A 15,694-nucleotide genomic window follows, 5' to 3' on the forward strand; every position below is an offset into this window, starting at 1 on the left:
TCCTCATCAATCTACACACAAAACCCCATAATGGCAAAATGAAAAAAAAAAAAATTTTGGTTTTAAATTTAAACTAAAATTATTAAAAATAAAAACAGAAATACCTAATTTACATAAGTATTCAGACCCTTTGCTATGAGACTCGAAACTCCACCAATCAGGTCTTTATGGCAGAGTGGCCAGACAGAGGCCACTCCTCAGTAAAAGGCACGACAGCCCACTTGGAGTTTGCCAAAAGGCACCTAAAGGACTCTCAAACTATGAGAAACAAGATTCTCTGGTCTGATGAAACCAAGATTGAACTCTTTGGCCTGAATACAAAGCATCACGTCTGAAGGGAACCTGGCACCATCCCTACTGTGTAGCATGGTGGTGGCAGCATCATGCTGTGAGGATGATTTTCAGCGGCAGGGACTGGGAGACTAGACAGGATCAATGGAAAGATGAACCAGGGATGCAAACTGGTGAAGGCCCAAAAAAGTGACACTTTTTTCCCTCCTCACTGAAACATGCAAAAAAATCCCTGCTAGGGGGAAATGCAGGTTTTAACTGATTAAACAACAAATAATGTGATCTACATGATCAGTCTCTGTATGTAAAATAAAAAAGTGGTTAATGTGAACCTATCTCACAGCAAAAAATGTAAGGAAATCAATCCAATGTTATTTGTTGGCTAGACTGCAAATGACACTCAAGTCTTGAGAAAAAAACAATACACTAATATTGCAGTTAGCCATGACAGCCTTTATTATAGAATGCTTGTGACCACACACACATCTAAATATTGCACTTGGGGGAAGAAAGAAAAATAGATATAGAATGAAACAAACAGTCATTCTATTTTTGCTCTATCATAGTGGCCACTTTGTAAGGCTACAAAAATAACGTGCACTGAGTAAAAAATGTAATAATCCACCCTCACTCACACAAGTGTTACTGTCAAGTTCCACACAATAAAAGCAATATCTTTGGGCTACACTGCACGTTATTACATTGTTCACTTTCTGCCTGTGGACATCTGTTCTACAATGTTCCAGCAGAGCATGATATCCTTTGTTGGCATAATTGATCTCTTTCAGGCAGAGAGTACACCCGGCATACCCCTTTTATCCACTGTATTGAAAGAGGGAAAGTGTGTGGCATTTCTTTCACCTGTATTGGCACCTGTATTGGCATCCAGCATAAGCCAGGCCCAGCTCCACTTGATACCTGAATCCACTTGTTTAACCTCTATGGGATTGGAGTCCCCCCTGTGGGATGGTTGAGCTAACATATGCTAATCACATTAGCCTGAGGTTGTAAGTAACAAAAAAAAACAAAAAATCCCAGGACATAGACATATCTGATATGGGCAGAAAGCTTAAATTCTTGTTAATCTAACTGCACTGTCCAATTTACAGTAGCTATTACAGTGAAATAATATCATGCTATTGGTTGAGGAGAGTGCACAACTAATAAACCAATTAGGCACATTTGGGCAGTCTTGATACAACATTTTGAACAGATATGCAATGGTTCATTGGATCAGTCTAAAACGTTGCAGATACACTGCTGCCATCTAGTGGCCAAACTCTAAATTGCGCCTGGGCTAGAATAAGGCATTATGGCTGTTCTCTTGCATTTCAAAGATGGCAACAAAAAAAACTAAAAAAACAGATTTTCTCTTTGTATTATCTTTTACCGGATCTAATGTGTTATATTCTTCTACATTAATTTCACATTTCCACAAACTTCAAAATGTGTTTCCTTTCAAATGGTATCAAGAATATGCATATCCTTGCTTCAGCTCCTGAGCTACAGGAAGTTAGATTTGGGTATGTCATTTTAGGCAACAAAAAAAATGTGAAAGGGTCGGCTCCTCCAACAAGCAACGCCTCTTTTTTATGTAATTCTCTCACTCTGAAAATTAACCACATACTGTAGCGGGAAAACATGAGTTCAATGCTAACAATACACACTTTTTCCTTCACCTCAAACTTTCCAAATGCCCGTTGTTTTTCGGTTACAGCTCATGAAGTACACTTCATCACCTTCTCACCCCCGTCTCAGTGGTCAGGCGTCTCACCTACCACTTCGTTATCGTTCAGGGACGAACTGCTGTAACTGGCAAACTGCCTTTGCACCCTACTGCTGTCTTTCCGGAGTGAGCGCTGATTCTGTAACTAGCAAACTGGTTGTCATTTCTCTCTTCAGTCGCGTGCTGCATTCTGTTGTCATGTGAAAGATTGGCTGAGCCTTGGATACAGCCAGTATTGCTCCAAACGCGCATCACTTGTTTGCTTACAAACGCGCATCACTCGTTTGTTTCCAGCCAGTAGTGCTCCAAGTGACCCCCCCCCCCCCTCAAACTATTCTCATCGAATCTACATGATTCACGTAGGTCACCTATTTTGGATTCAAAACGGCGAATTTCGCTGAAAGGTGACTAGTTTGCATCCCTGATGAACAGAGCAAAGTACAGAGAGATCCTTGATGAAAACCTGCTCCAGAGCGCAACAAGACCTCAGACTGGGGCGAATGTTCATCTTCGAACAGGACAACGACCTTAAGCACATAGCCAAGACAACGCAGGAGTGGCTTCGGGACAAGTCTGAATGTCCTTGAGTGGCCCAGCCAGAGCCCGGACTTGAACCCAATCTAACATCTCTAGAGAGACCTGAAAGTAGCTGTACAGCGATGCTCCCCATCCAACCTCACAGAGCTTGAGAGGATCTGCAGAGAAGAATGGGAGAAACTCCTCAAAAACAGCTGTGCCAAGCTTGTAGCATCATACCCAAGAAGACTCAAGGCTGTAATCGCTGCCAAGGGTGCTTCAACAAAGTACTAAGTAAAGGGTCTGAAAGTTTAGGGAAATGTGATATTTAAGGTTTTACATTTTTATAAATTTGAAGCAATTTCTAAAAACCTGTTTTTGCTTTGTCATTATGGGGTATTGTATGTAGTTTGATGAGAGAAAAAAAAACAATTGAATACATTTTAGAATAAGGCTGTAACGTAACAAAATGTGAACAGTCAAGGTGTCTGAATACTTTCGGAATGCACTGCATACTCAAACTTAATGGTTAAATATATTTGCTTCGTATAAGTAAATATATATATATATATATATATACACACACGTTTGAACACACTTACTCATTCAAGGGTTTTCTTAATTTTTTACTATTTTCTACATTGTAGAATAATAGTGAAGACATCAAAACTTTGAAATAACATATGGAATCATGTAGTAACCAAAAAAGTGTTAATCAAATCAAAATATATTTTATATTTGAGATTCTTCAAAGTAGCCACACTTGGATGTCATAAGGTGAATGCACCAATTTGTAAGTCGCTCTGGATAAGAGCGTCTGCTAAATGACTTAAATGTAAATGTAAATGTTGACAGCTTTGCACACTCTTGGCATTCTCTCAACCAGCATCATGATGTAGTCACCTGGAATGTATTTCAATTAACAGGTGTGCCTTGTTAAAAGTTAATTTGTGGAATTTCTTTCCTTCTTAATGCGTTTGAGCCAATCAGTTGTGTTGTGACAAGGTAGGGGTGGTATACAGAAGATAGCACTATTTGGTAAAAGACCAAGTCCATATTCTGGCAAGAACAGCTCAAATAAGCAAAGATAAATGACAGTCCATCATTACTTTAAGACATGAAGGTCAGTCAATGCGGAACATTTCAAGACCTTTTCAAGTTTCTTCAAGTGCAGTCGCAAAAACCATCAAGCGCTATGATGAAACTGGCTCTCATGACGACCGCCACAGGAATGGATGACCCAGAGTTACCTCTGCTGCAAAGGATAAGTTCATTAGAGTTACCAGCTTCAGAAATTGTAGACCAAATAAATGCTTCACAGAGTTCAAGTAACAGACACATCTCAACATTAACTGTTCAGAGGAGATGTGTGAATCAGGCCTTTTTCTGCAAAGAAACCACTACTAAAGGACACAAATAATAAGAAGAGACTTGCTTGGGCCAAGAAACACGAGCAATGGACATTGGAAATTTGTGAGACGCTGTGTGGGTGAATGGATGATCTCCACATGTGTATTTCCCACCGTAAAGCATGGAGGTGGAGGTGTTATGGTGTGGGGGTGCTTTGCTGGTGACACTGTCTGTGATTTATTTAGAATTCAAGGCACACTTAACCAGCATGGCTACCACAGCATTCTTTAGCGATACGCCATCCCATCTGGTTTGGGCTAAGTGGGAGCATCACTTGTTTTTCAACAGGACAATGACCCAACACACCTCCAGGCTGTGTAAGGTCTATTTTACCAAGAAGGAGAGTGATGGAGTGCTGCATCAGAAGACCTGGCCTCCACAAATATCAAATACCCGACCTCAACCAAATTGAGATGGTTTGGGATGGGTCGGACCACAGAGTGAAGGAAGCGCAGCCAACAAGTGCTCAGCATATGTGGGAACTCCTTCAAGACTGTTGGAAAAGCATTCCAGATGAAGCTGGTTGAGAGAATGCCAAGAGTGTGCAAAGCTGTTATCAAGACGAAAGGTGGCTATTTGAAGAATCTCAAATATAAATACAGTGCCTTGCGAAAGTATTCGGCCCCCTCTGAATGATCCAATGTTGACCTAAATGACTAATGATGATAAATACAATCCACCTGTGTGTAATCAAGTCTCCGTATAAATGCACCTGCACTGTGATAGTCTCAGAGGTCCGTTAAAAGCGCAGAGAGCATCATGAAGAACAAGGAACACACCAGGCAGGTCCGAGATACTGTTGTGAAGAAGTTTAAAGCCGGATTTGGATACAAAAATATTTCCCAAGCTTTAAACATCCCAAGGAGCACTGTGCAAGCGATAATATTGAAATGGAAGGAGTATCAGACCACTGCAAATCTACCAAGACCTGGCCGTCCCTCTAAACTTTCAGCTCATACAAGGAGAAGACTGATCAGAGATGCAGCCAAGAGGCCCATGATCACTCTGGATGAACTGCAGAGATCTACAGCTGAGGTGGGAGACTCTGTCCATAGGACAACAATCAGTCGTATATTGCACAAATCTGGCCTTTATGGAAGAGTGGCAAGAAGAAAGCCATTTCTTATTTATATCCATAAAAAGTGTTGTTTAAAGTTTACCATAAGCCACCTGGGAGACACACCAAACATGTGGAAGAAGGTGCTCTGGTCAGATGAAACCAAAATGGAACTTTTTGGCAACAATGCAAAACGTTTTGTTTGGCGTAAAAGCAACACAGCTCATCACCCTGAACACACCATCCCCACTGTCAAACATGGTGGTGGCAGTATCATGGTTTCGGCCTGCCTTTCTTCAGCAGGGACAGGGAAGATGGTTAAAATTGATGGGAAGATGGATGGAGCCAAATACAGGGCCATTCTGGAAGAAAACCTGATGGAGTCTGCAAAAGACCTGAGACTGGGATGGAGATTTGTCTTCCAACAAGACAATGATCCAAAACATAAAGCAAAATCTACAATGGAATGGTTCAAAAATAAACATATCCAGGTGTTAGAATGGCCAAGTCAAAGTGCAGACCTGAATCCAATCGAGAATCTGTGGAAAGAACTGAAAACTGCTGTTCACAAATGCTCTCCATCCAACCTCACTGAGCTCAAGCTGTTTTGCAAGGAGGAATGGGAAAAAATTTCAGTCTCTCGATGTGCAAAACTGATAGAGACATACCCCAAGCGACTTACAGCTGTAATCGCAGCAAAAGGTGGCGCTACAAAGTATTAACTTAAGGGGGCTGAATAATTTTGCACGCCCAATTTTTCAGTTTTTGAATTGTTAAAAAAGTTTGAAATATCCAGTAAATGCCGTTCCACTTCATGATTGTGTCCCACTTGTTGGTGATTCTTTACAAAAAAATACAGTTTTATATCTTTATGTTTGAAGCCTGAAATGTGGCAAAAGGTTGCAAAGTTCAGGGGGGCCGAATACTTTCACAAGGCACTGTATATTTGTCTTTTTTAAACTCTTTTTTGGTTACTACATGATTCCAGATGTGTTCCACATCATAGTTCTGATGTCTTCAATATTATTCTACAATGTAGAAAATAGAAAAAATAACAAAAAACCCTTGAATGAGTAGGTGTTCTAAAACTTTTGACTGGTAATGTCAATACTTTTATTTTCTGCACTTTGAGAATCTTGTATAATGAAAATCGCTTTACAAATGGAATAAATTATTATATGTTTTTCAGCATCAGACCTGCCTAATTCTCACTCGAAACAGTTTGGTGTTTAATAAACTAAATTACACATTCTCGTAACATTTGACTTGATAGTGATCTGTACTTGCAATTTCTAACATTAGTCTAGTTAGCTAACAATTCACATTTAGATATGATAATTTATCAAAAAGTAGTTTGGAAGTAACTAACATTACTATGTTAGTGAACTAGCTGGCTACTTTTCAAAGTTACGTTAGTTCGCTAGCTAAGTAAACTAATGTTACCAATATGTATCTTAATGGTAACTTTATCGCAGTCAAAGATGATCTATTATAGGCGAGAGGAGGCGAGATCAGGTAGGACCATTCTAGCCAATGAAAAGGCAGATACGTGTGTGAACAACAGGCACAACTAAGTCATATTTCTCAAAGTTGCGGGAATGTCATGTGCATCCACTTATTTGTAACAGCATGTGCGTACATTATTTGTAACAGCATAAACATTACGAAACGTCAATTCGATCAAATAAGCCTCATGTTATTCGACACTCTCATAGACCTCCATACAAAACAATCCCACTTGGTCTGCTTATCTCATGTGAACAGATTTTGGCCGTTTTTATTGATTTATGTTTTAATTCTAAAAACCTGTTTTGGCTTTGTTATTATGGGGTATTGTGTGTAGATTGACGAGGGGGAAAAAACTATTTAATCCACTTTAGAATAAGGCTGTAACGTAATAAAATGTGGAAAAAGTCAATGGGTCTGAATACTTACCGAATGCACTGTATATTACTTGGCCTATTAACATTGCCATAGGCCAATAAACCTCTAGGACAATAATAGAATCATAACCCAGAGAGATGTCAAATATTTAAGGGGTGCTTAATCTAAGTACATAATAAGGTGCAATTACTGAGGTTAGAGTCTTCCAAGTGGTGCCCCCTTTTCCAAAGGGTGCCACACACTTACACAATTACTATAAAAACAATGGAAGATGCTCATCATAAACACATAGACCCGGACTGAACCAAGTGGTCCTATATCTTTTTGAGTGAGGTCAATGAGAGCAGCACTTACTTTCCCTTGTGGTCTGTCATGTTCTCAGCTGTATTGATCAGGGTCCTGGCTGCCTCTCGGTTCAGCATTCCAGCGCTGTACTGCTTCCAGTAGCTTGTCTGGTAGGAAACCAACATCAGTTTCCAGTTTAAGCACCATTCATTCTGGACTCTTAATGATTCATCGGTCAACTTCATGCTAAACCCATTACATTCACCAAAGTCAATAGTTCTTTCCCTGTGGGCTAAAAAGTTAATTATATTCTTATGGGTCATCCTAACCAAATTGTAGAAGTGTATCAACAAGGCTACAACTAAGTGAGGAAAAGCAGAGGTACAGGCTGTGATTAAAGAAACAAAAACCATTTCTAACGTAATATCCTATCGAACGACCACATTGATTTTACATATTTGAAAAGAACAGAACATTCGACCTCATCCTCTTTTTAGGTGAGCATTGCTTCCATGTGTTGTACATTGAACAGGCTGAATGAGCGATTAGGCCCCATCTCTGTACGCAAGGTCAGGGTGACTATGATGAACATTGTGGTCAATAGGATCCAGTGGGGTGAACCATACCTTCTGAGCCTTCAGGATGCGCATGCGAGCCTCCTCCATCATGTCCTCCAGCTCCTGTGGTGATGGTGTATAGGGAATGTCCCTGTCACAGTCTGGGCACTTAGTCATCCTGGCTGTGGGAGAGAACTCTTCAATGCTAACCTGGAAGAAATGGCACAGGCAAAGACATATATTTTCACTCATATGTCAAAGTAGGAGTAAAATATAGATATACTGATTTGGGTGTTTACACTGTAACACAGTGCCAAATGACTACAGATGATATGCATGTCGTCTTTGTTTCAAATCGGTTACTTCTTCGTGTTAAAGAAAACAGAAAGAGACACACAATACCTTTTCATTGGGTGTTTTATAGGGGTCCTCTATGAGGACTCTCTGCTCTGCCATTTCCCAGTTAGCATCTGCTAAAAACCTGTCAATCTTCAACAAACTGAAAGTGTTCTGCGAGCTCTCCCGCACCCGCTGCACCGCACTATACATGGCCATGCGCCTGGGCACAGACACATCATACAGGCCTGGGAACACAAGATACATTATATAGGCCTGGGCACAGACACATCATACAGGCCTGGGAACACAAGAGACATTATATAGGCCTGGGCACAGACACATCATACAGGCCTGGGAACACAAGATACATTATATAGGCCTGGGCACAGACACATCATACAGGCCTGGGAACACAAGAGACATTATATAGGCCTGGGCACAGACACATCATACAGGCCTGGGAACACAAGATACATTATATAGGCCTGGGCACAGACACATCATACAGGCCTGGGAACACAAGATACATTATATAGGCCTGGGCACAGACACATCATACAGGCCTGGGAACACAAGAGACATTATATAGGCCTGGGCACAAACACATAATACAGGCCTGGGAACACAAGATGCATTGTCAGAGAGAGACAACCTCTTGCTGCCTAGGTGCTCCTAAGTGCAGTTTAGTTGGCCTCACAAACATGGTTCGTTGGACAAAGCCTACGAGGAAAATGAATGGTGTTTTTGGATGTTTCTTTTGGCCGAACCAGATTTGAGAGGACTACAAGCTGTCAAGGAAGAGAAACTACTTGACACAGTATACCTCACCTAATAGTCTAAGGAACCAAGTCATCGATGATGCATTGATAAGAAGTGTTAGGACCACCATTCCAGAAGACAGGACCAAAATCTGTAACAGAGATGATATTCAACTGTCAAGATTGCAATTACATTAACCGGGGCCATAAGACACTGCTATCATCATGGTAGCCTGCTAAAGGGGTAGAAAGTAGCAAATACAAAAAAATCCCTACCTTTTCTCTCACTTGCTCTTCATCTAAATCGTCTGACTGAAAAGCCATGAGTGTAAGACTTAGACAAAAGGCCCCTTTGGTCCCGCCCCAGACACAGACTGCTGCCCACCGCCAGCTGAAGCCATAGCCAGTGCGTACCAGAAAGGGTGACAGTGCAATAACAGTCACAAGTCTGTAATAGAGAAAGAAGAGTCCCAAACCAAACTGATACATAACATTAGCACATGGTAGAAAAACTGGTTAAATGCCTGATGTAAACTCATTAAAACAGTGATGTTATTTACCTTATGATGTACATAGCAAAGTAGAGCACTACAATGTTGAAAAAATCGTTGACTCCCACGTGTTGAAATGCTCTGGCTACCACAATACCAACAATGAAGAAAATTAAGGTGTTGGCCAAATAGGTCAGCATCTCCCAGAACCTATAGAAAAATTAGAATCTTGTCTTTAGAAACTATTTTAAATTCAGAAAACACCACAGAAAGTGGATTTAATTATCTAGACTCACCGTAAAAGAAACACTTCAATTTCCGGGCTGAAGTTGACAGTGTCCAAGAGAAGCCCCATAATGAGGACAGCTATGACCCCAGACATGCCTAGCCATTCAGCTAAATGACATGAAAATGTTCATTAAACAAATTCTATTTATTTAAGATACATTTCTTGCTATTGAACAAACAAAATTACGTCATTTCTAAAAGGACGTAACAAAAACTCCCTTACCGAAGTAAAATGTGATGTACGTCATTGCCAGGCTGATGGTTATTTCAATCAGTCCATCGTTGAAGATGTAGGACAGCCAAAACATAATGATTTTAGACATGATGAACCCTAACAGAGGGCTCCCGAAGACTTTCAATATCAGCTTGATGGTGAAAGTTGTTGCTGTGGGATGAAAACATTCACATGATTACAGAATATTCCTTCTTTGAACCCCAAAATAGATACAACTGTAATTTCACAGATACTGTACATTGTACCTTCAAAATGACTAAGATCAGTGGCAAGGTCTTTGAATGCATCAAATGTAATGATAGAGGCGCCATCACTGAACAATGACTCTCCCTCTATCAGAAGTATGAGGGGTTTGGCTGTTCCTGTAGAGAGGGACATAGTGAGTTCCTACCAGTACAGCTGATATCATTAAATTGCATTTTTCTGCAGAAAGATGTGTATTCTTACCGAGACTGCGTAACAAAGCCGTTGATATGAAAGGGTCAATGGTGCTTACAATGGCTCCAAACATCATGCCAACATACCAGTCCCAGTTGTAAGCATACACTTTCACAACTAGCAATGCAATCATAGAAGAACTGAGCAAAAATCCAGGTATTGCCAGCAGTAGTACCTGTTTAACACAAAGTTTAAATAATCTGTTTATGTTATTTATTTAGTCATTTCTAGTGACGTATTTTAGTGTTGTTAACTTATGTTTATTTTAAACACCACAAAATGAATTGTATTGCAACCTGTTCATAATAACAACAGTGCAGGGAAGACCTCACCTGTATTAAAGATTTCCAAAAGATGTGGGATTCAATTTCGAAGGCACTACTGAATATCAACACGGGCATAAACGTGTGAATCAACAGTTTGGGGCTGATGTGTGCAATCTCCTTTGTGTAATAACTGACCTGGACAGCAATACAAATCCATATCAGCAAAGGTATCATAATTCTGATTCTGATCATATGACCTATGATTAACATCAGAATTTTGGGTTGTAGCCAGTCTATAAAGGCAGAACATAAAAAAAAATAATAAAACACAACTTTTCTCAACAGTATATTTTAGACTTTTAGATATTAAATAATTGGATAAATATGATACAATTGAAGTCAGAAGTTTACATACACTTAGGTTGGAGTCATTAGAACTTGTTTTTCAACCACTCCACAAATTTCTTGTTAACAAACTATAATTTTGGCAAGTCGGTTAGGACATCCACTTTGTGCATGACACAAGTAATTTTTCTAACAATTGCTTACAGACAGATTATTTCACTTATAATTCACTGTATCACAATTCCAGTGGGTCAGAAGTTTACATACACTAAGATGACTGCCTTTAAACAGCTAGGAAAATTCCAGAAAATGATGTCATGGCTTTAGAAGCTTCTGATAGGCTAATTGACATCATTTGAGTCAGTTGGAGGTGTATCTGTGGATGTATTTCAAGGCCTACCTTCAAACTCAGTGCCTCTACGCTTGACATTATGGGAAAATCTAAAGAAATCAGCCAAAAATTGTAGACCTCCACAAGTCTGGTTCATCCTTGGGAGCAATTTCCAAATGACTGAAGGTACCGTACCACGTTCCATCTGTACAAACAATAGTACGCAAGTATAAACACCATGGGACCACACAGCCATCATACCACTCAGGAAGGAGACACGTTCTGTCTCCTAGAGATGAAAGTACTTTGGTATGAAAAGTGAAAATCAATCCCAGAACAACAGCAAAGGACCACAATAAAACGAGTCCTATATCGACATAACCTGAAAGGCCGCTCAGCAAGGAAGAAGCCACTGCTCCAAAACCACCATAAAAAAGCCAAACTACAGTTTGCAACTGCCCATGGGGACAAAGATCAGACTTTTTGAAGAAATGTCCTCTGGTCTGATGAAACAAAAATAAAACTGTTTGGCCATGAAGACCATCGTTATGTTTGGGGGAAAAAGGGGGATGCTTGCAAGCCGAAGAACACCATCCCAACCGTGAAGCAAGGGGGTAGCATCATCATGTTGTGGGGGTGCTTTGCTGCAGGAGGGACTGGTGCACTTCACAAAATAGATGGCATCATTAGCAAGGAACATTATGTGGATATATTGAAACAACATCTCAAGACATCAGTCAGTAAGTTAAAGCTTGTTCGCAAATGGGTCTTCCAAATGGACAATGACCGCAAGCATACTTCCAAAGTTGTGTTAAAATGGCTTAAGGACAACAAAGTCAAGGTATTGGAGTGGCTATCACAAAGCCCTGACCTCAATCCTATAAAACATTTGTTGGCAGAACTGAAAAAGTGTGTGAAAGCAAGGAGGCCTACAAACCTGACTCAGTTACACCAGCTCTGTCAAGAGGAATGGGCCAAAATTCACCCAAGTTATTGTGGGAAGCTTGTGGAAGGCTACCCGAAATGTTTGACTCAAGTTAAACAATTTAAAGGCAATGCTACCAAATACTAATTGAGTGTATGTAAACTTCTGACCCACTGGGAATGTGATGAAATAAATAAAAGCTAAAATAAATCATTCTCTCTGCTATTATTCTGACATTTCACATTCTTAAAATAAAGTGGTGATCCTAACTGACCTAAGACAGGGAATTTTTACTAAGTTTAAATGTCAGGAATTGTGAAAAACATACACCTTAGCCAAATAAGGTGTATGTAAACTACCAAGTTCAAATGTATGTCCATACCTCTGGATACTGGAAACTGAGTGTTCCTAGTAACATCCCACAAAGGGCTAATAGTACAGTATATGGCAGCTTCAGAGTCTGCAAGAGGGTTCTGACAACAGCTGTAGAAACCAGAGGGAAAAAAAGTTGTCATGTTTGTGAGGGATTTCGGGTAACACGGGTAATTGTAGGGGTAGTGTATAATTGTACGGCACTGACATGGTTTGCAATTACATATTGCATTTAGTTTTGGATTGTGCACAAGAAGTGTCTAGTGTATACGGTCTAGCTAGTTATCTAACTTTACCTCCAAAGAGACATGCTCCAAACACAGTGAGTATGATCCCTGGTTGACTCTGGTCACTTAAAAGAATCCAGGGCATGAGGCTGGTGTCATTATCAGACATCATATTGCTGATTTCTGAATGGGATTCGGTGTGTAGGAAAGCCATTTTTGCATGCAAACTGAATGTAGACTGGGAGGGAGGGACAGGAAAAAGGTTATTGCACCCATCGTTGACAACGGGTGGGCATTGTCAGCGGGCTCGGACGGGTTACAAATCACACTAGCTAACGTTAAAGATACTCAGCCAGGTCAAACTGTTCAAAAGACATCAGGCTTCTTTTGGATATCTGGTGGTTAGACAAAATAGGTGTGGCTAGCAGTGTTGGGGAAGCTACTCTGAAAATAGGCCTATAGTTTTCCAAGCTAGCAGGTACATCACAATGAAAGAAGTTAAGCTACACTAAAGCTACCCTCAAGACAAATATAGCTTACTTAACTGAAGTTACTTTGAATACATCCAAACTACTTCCTGAAAAGTATCACATGTACAGTGTAAATCTGAAATGCAAGAACAGATCATTTTGTCATTTAGTCTATTAAACACTTCTCTGATATTTATGTATTTTTGTACAAAAAAGTAGTATGTAGTACATTGCCTAGCTACACCCCTACATGGCAAAAAATTTATTAACTAGGTTACTAAAAACAGTACCTAGATTTGAATTTAGTTCAACTACTCAGTGTTGGGGAGTAGTGAACTACATGAAGCTTATTCAACAAGCTAGTAATTTAACTACATTTTGCAGTAGCTTGGTGGTTGTTCAACAAGCTAAATTAAAATATTGGTAGCTAGTGTTTTCAGTAGTTAGCTAGCTAGTCAATTAGCTAGCTAGCTAACTTGCTTACTTGATTGCCATGTAGGGGTGTAGTTAGTAAGCTAACTAGAACTGGAACTACATAGCTACCCACTGGGCACAGATGTCAATTCAACGTCTATTTCACGTTGGTTCAACGTAATTTCATTTCAATGATGTGGAAAAAACATTGATTCAACCAGTGGGTAAACAAAATATAGGTGAAGCAGGCAGATATCTTTTAATGGTTGTATATATTTGCTTGGTTTAAGTAAATATATACAGTACCAGTCAAATGTTTGGACACACCTACTCATTCAAGGGTTTTTCTTTATTTTTACTATTATCTCCAATGTAGAATAATAGTGAAGACATCAAAAAATATGAATAACATATATGGAATCATGTGGTAACCACAAAAATGTTAAACAAATCAGAATATCTTATATTTGAGATTCTTCAAAATAGCCACCCTTTGCCTTGATGACAGCTTTGCACACTCTTGGCATTCTCTCAACCAGCTTCATGATGTAGTCACCTGGAATGCATTACAATTAACAGGTCTGCCTTGTTAGAAAATAATTTGTGGAATTTCATTAGTTCATTAGAGTTACCAGCCTTAGAAATTGCAGCCCAAATAAATGCTTCATAGAGTTAAAGAAACAGACGCATCTCAACATCAACTGTTCAGAGGAGACTGTGTGAATCAGGCCTTCATGGTCGAATTGCTACAAAGAAACCACTACTAAAGAACACCAATGAGAAGAAGAGACTTGCTTGGGCCAAGAAACATAAGCAATGGACATTGGACCAGTGGAAACCTGTTCTTTGGTCTGATGAGTCCAAATTAGATTTTTGGTTCCAACCGCCGTGTCTTTGTGAGACGCAGAGTAGGTGAACGGATTAATTCCAAATGTGTGCTCCACCATGAAGCATGGAGGAGGCGGTGTGATGGTGCTTTGCTGGTGACACTGTCTGTGATTTATTTACAATTCAAGGCACACTTAATCAGCATGGCTACCACAGCATTCTGCAGCAATACGCCATATCATCTGGTTTGCGCTTAGTGGGACTATCATTTGTTTTCAACAGGACAATGACCCAACACACCTCAAGGTTGTGTAAGGGCAATTTGACCAAGAAGGAGAGTGATGTAGTGCTGCATCAGATGACACAATCACCCGACCTCAGCCCAATTGAGGTGGTTTGTGAAGAGTTGGACCGCAGAGTGAAGAAAAAGCAGCCAACAAATGCTCAGCATATGTGGAAAAGCCTTCCAGGTGAAGCTGGTTGAGAGAATGCCAAGAGTGTGCAAAGTTGTCATCAAGGCAAAGGGTGGCTACTTTGAAGAATCTCAAATATAAAATGTATTTTGATTTGTTAAAAAGTTGTTTAGAAGCCTCTTGAACCTAGACGCTCCGGTACCGCTTGTCGTGCGGTAGCAGAGTGAACAGTCTATGGCTAGGGTGGCTGGAGTCTTTGACAACAATTAGGGCATTCCTCTGACACCACCTGGTATAGAGGTCCTGGATGGCAGGAAGCTTGGCCCCGGTGATGTACTGGCCGTACGTACTACCCTCTGTAGTGCCTTGCAGTCGGAGGTCGAGCAGTTGCCATACCAGGCAGTGATGCAACCCATCAGGATGCTCTCTATGGTGCAACTGTAGAACCTTTTGAGGATCTGAGGACCCATGCCAAATATTTTTAGTCTCCTGAGGGGGAATAGATTTTGTCGTGCCCTCTTCACGACTGTCTTGGTGTGCTTGGACCATGTTAGTTTGTTGTTGATGTGGATGCCAAGGAACTTGAAGCTTTCAACCTGCTCCACTAAATCAAATCAAAGTTTATTTGTCACGTGCGCCGAATACAACAGGTGTAAACCTTGCTTACTTACAGGCCCTAACCAACAGTGCAATTTTTAAGTAAGAAATAGGTATTCAGACAAAACAGAGATGCTTGTTCTAGGTCCCAAGAAACAAAGAGTTCTTCTGTTGAATCTGACAATTAATCTTAATGGTTGTACAGTCGTCTCAAATAAAACTGTGAAGGAC

The 15,694-nt window shown here is 40.2% G+C and overlaps 1 protein-coding gene across 2 annotated transcripts in view; it reads right to left on the reverse strand.

The window, feature by feature from the left end:
* The window catches only part of LOC124008437 (sodium/hydrogen exchanger 10-like), a 30,831-nt gene that overhangs the window by 8,520 nt on the left and 6,617 nt on the right, over positions 1 to 15,694 (reverse strand). Inside the window, exons 2-15 of one of the 2 annotated variants that reach the window (XM_046319753.1) lie at positions 13,282 to 13,347; positions 12,811 to 12,979; positions 12,525 to 12,625; positions 10,608 to 10,736; positions 10,285 to 10,450; positions 10,083 to 10,199; positions 9,826 to 9,987; positions 9,611 to 9,710; positions 9,384 to 9,524; positions 9,100 to 9,271; positions 8,894 to 8,975; positions 8,129 to 8,310; positions 7,796 to 7,936; positions 7,239 to 7,336 (exon numbers count right to left, since the gene is read on the reverse strand). In XM_046319753.1, the coding sequence (XP_046175709.1) occupies positions 7,239 to 7,336; positions 7,796 to 7,936; positions 8,129 to 8,310; positions 8,894 to 8,975; positions 9,100 to 9,271; positions 9,384 to 9,524; positions 9,611 to 9,710; positions 9,826 to 9,987; positions 10,083 to 10,199; positions 10,285 to 10,450; positions 10,608 to 10,736; positions 12,525 to 12,625; positions 12,811 to 12,955 (1,736 nt within the window). In that variant the 5' untranslated portion in view covers positions 12,956 to 12,979; positions 13,282 to 13,347. The remainder of the gene's footprint in view (positions 1 to 7,238; positions 7,337 to 7,795; positions 7,937 to 8,128; positions 8,311 to 8,893; positions 8,976 to 9,099; positions 9,272 to 9,383; positions 9,525 to 9,610; positions 9,711 to 9,825; positions 9,988 to 10,082; positions 10,200 to 10,284; positions 10,451 to 10,607; positions 10,737 to 12,524; positions 12,626 to 12,810; positions 12,980 to 13,281; positions 13,348 to 15,694) is intronic. The other variant, XM_046319832.1, reaches the window with a different exon arrangement.

Source organism: Oncorhynchus gorbuscha, linkage group LG01, assembly GCF_021184085.1.
Source record: "Oncorhynchus gorbuscha isolate QuinsamMale2020 ecotype Even-year linkage group LG01, OgorEven_v1.0, whole genome shotgun sequence".
Taxonomy (NCBI): Eukaryota; Metazoa; Chordata; class Actinopteri; order Salmoniformes; family Salmonidae; genus Oncorhynchus; species Oncorhynchus gorbuscha.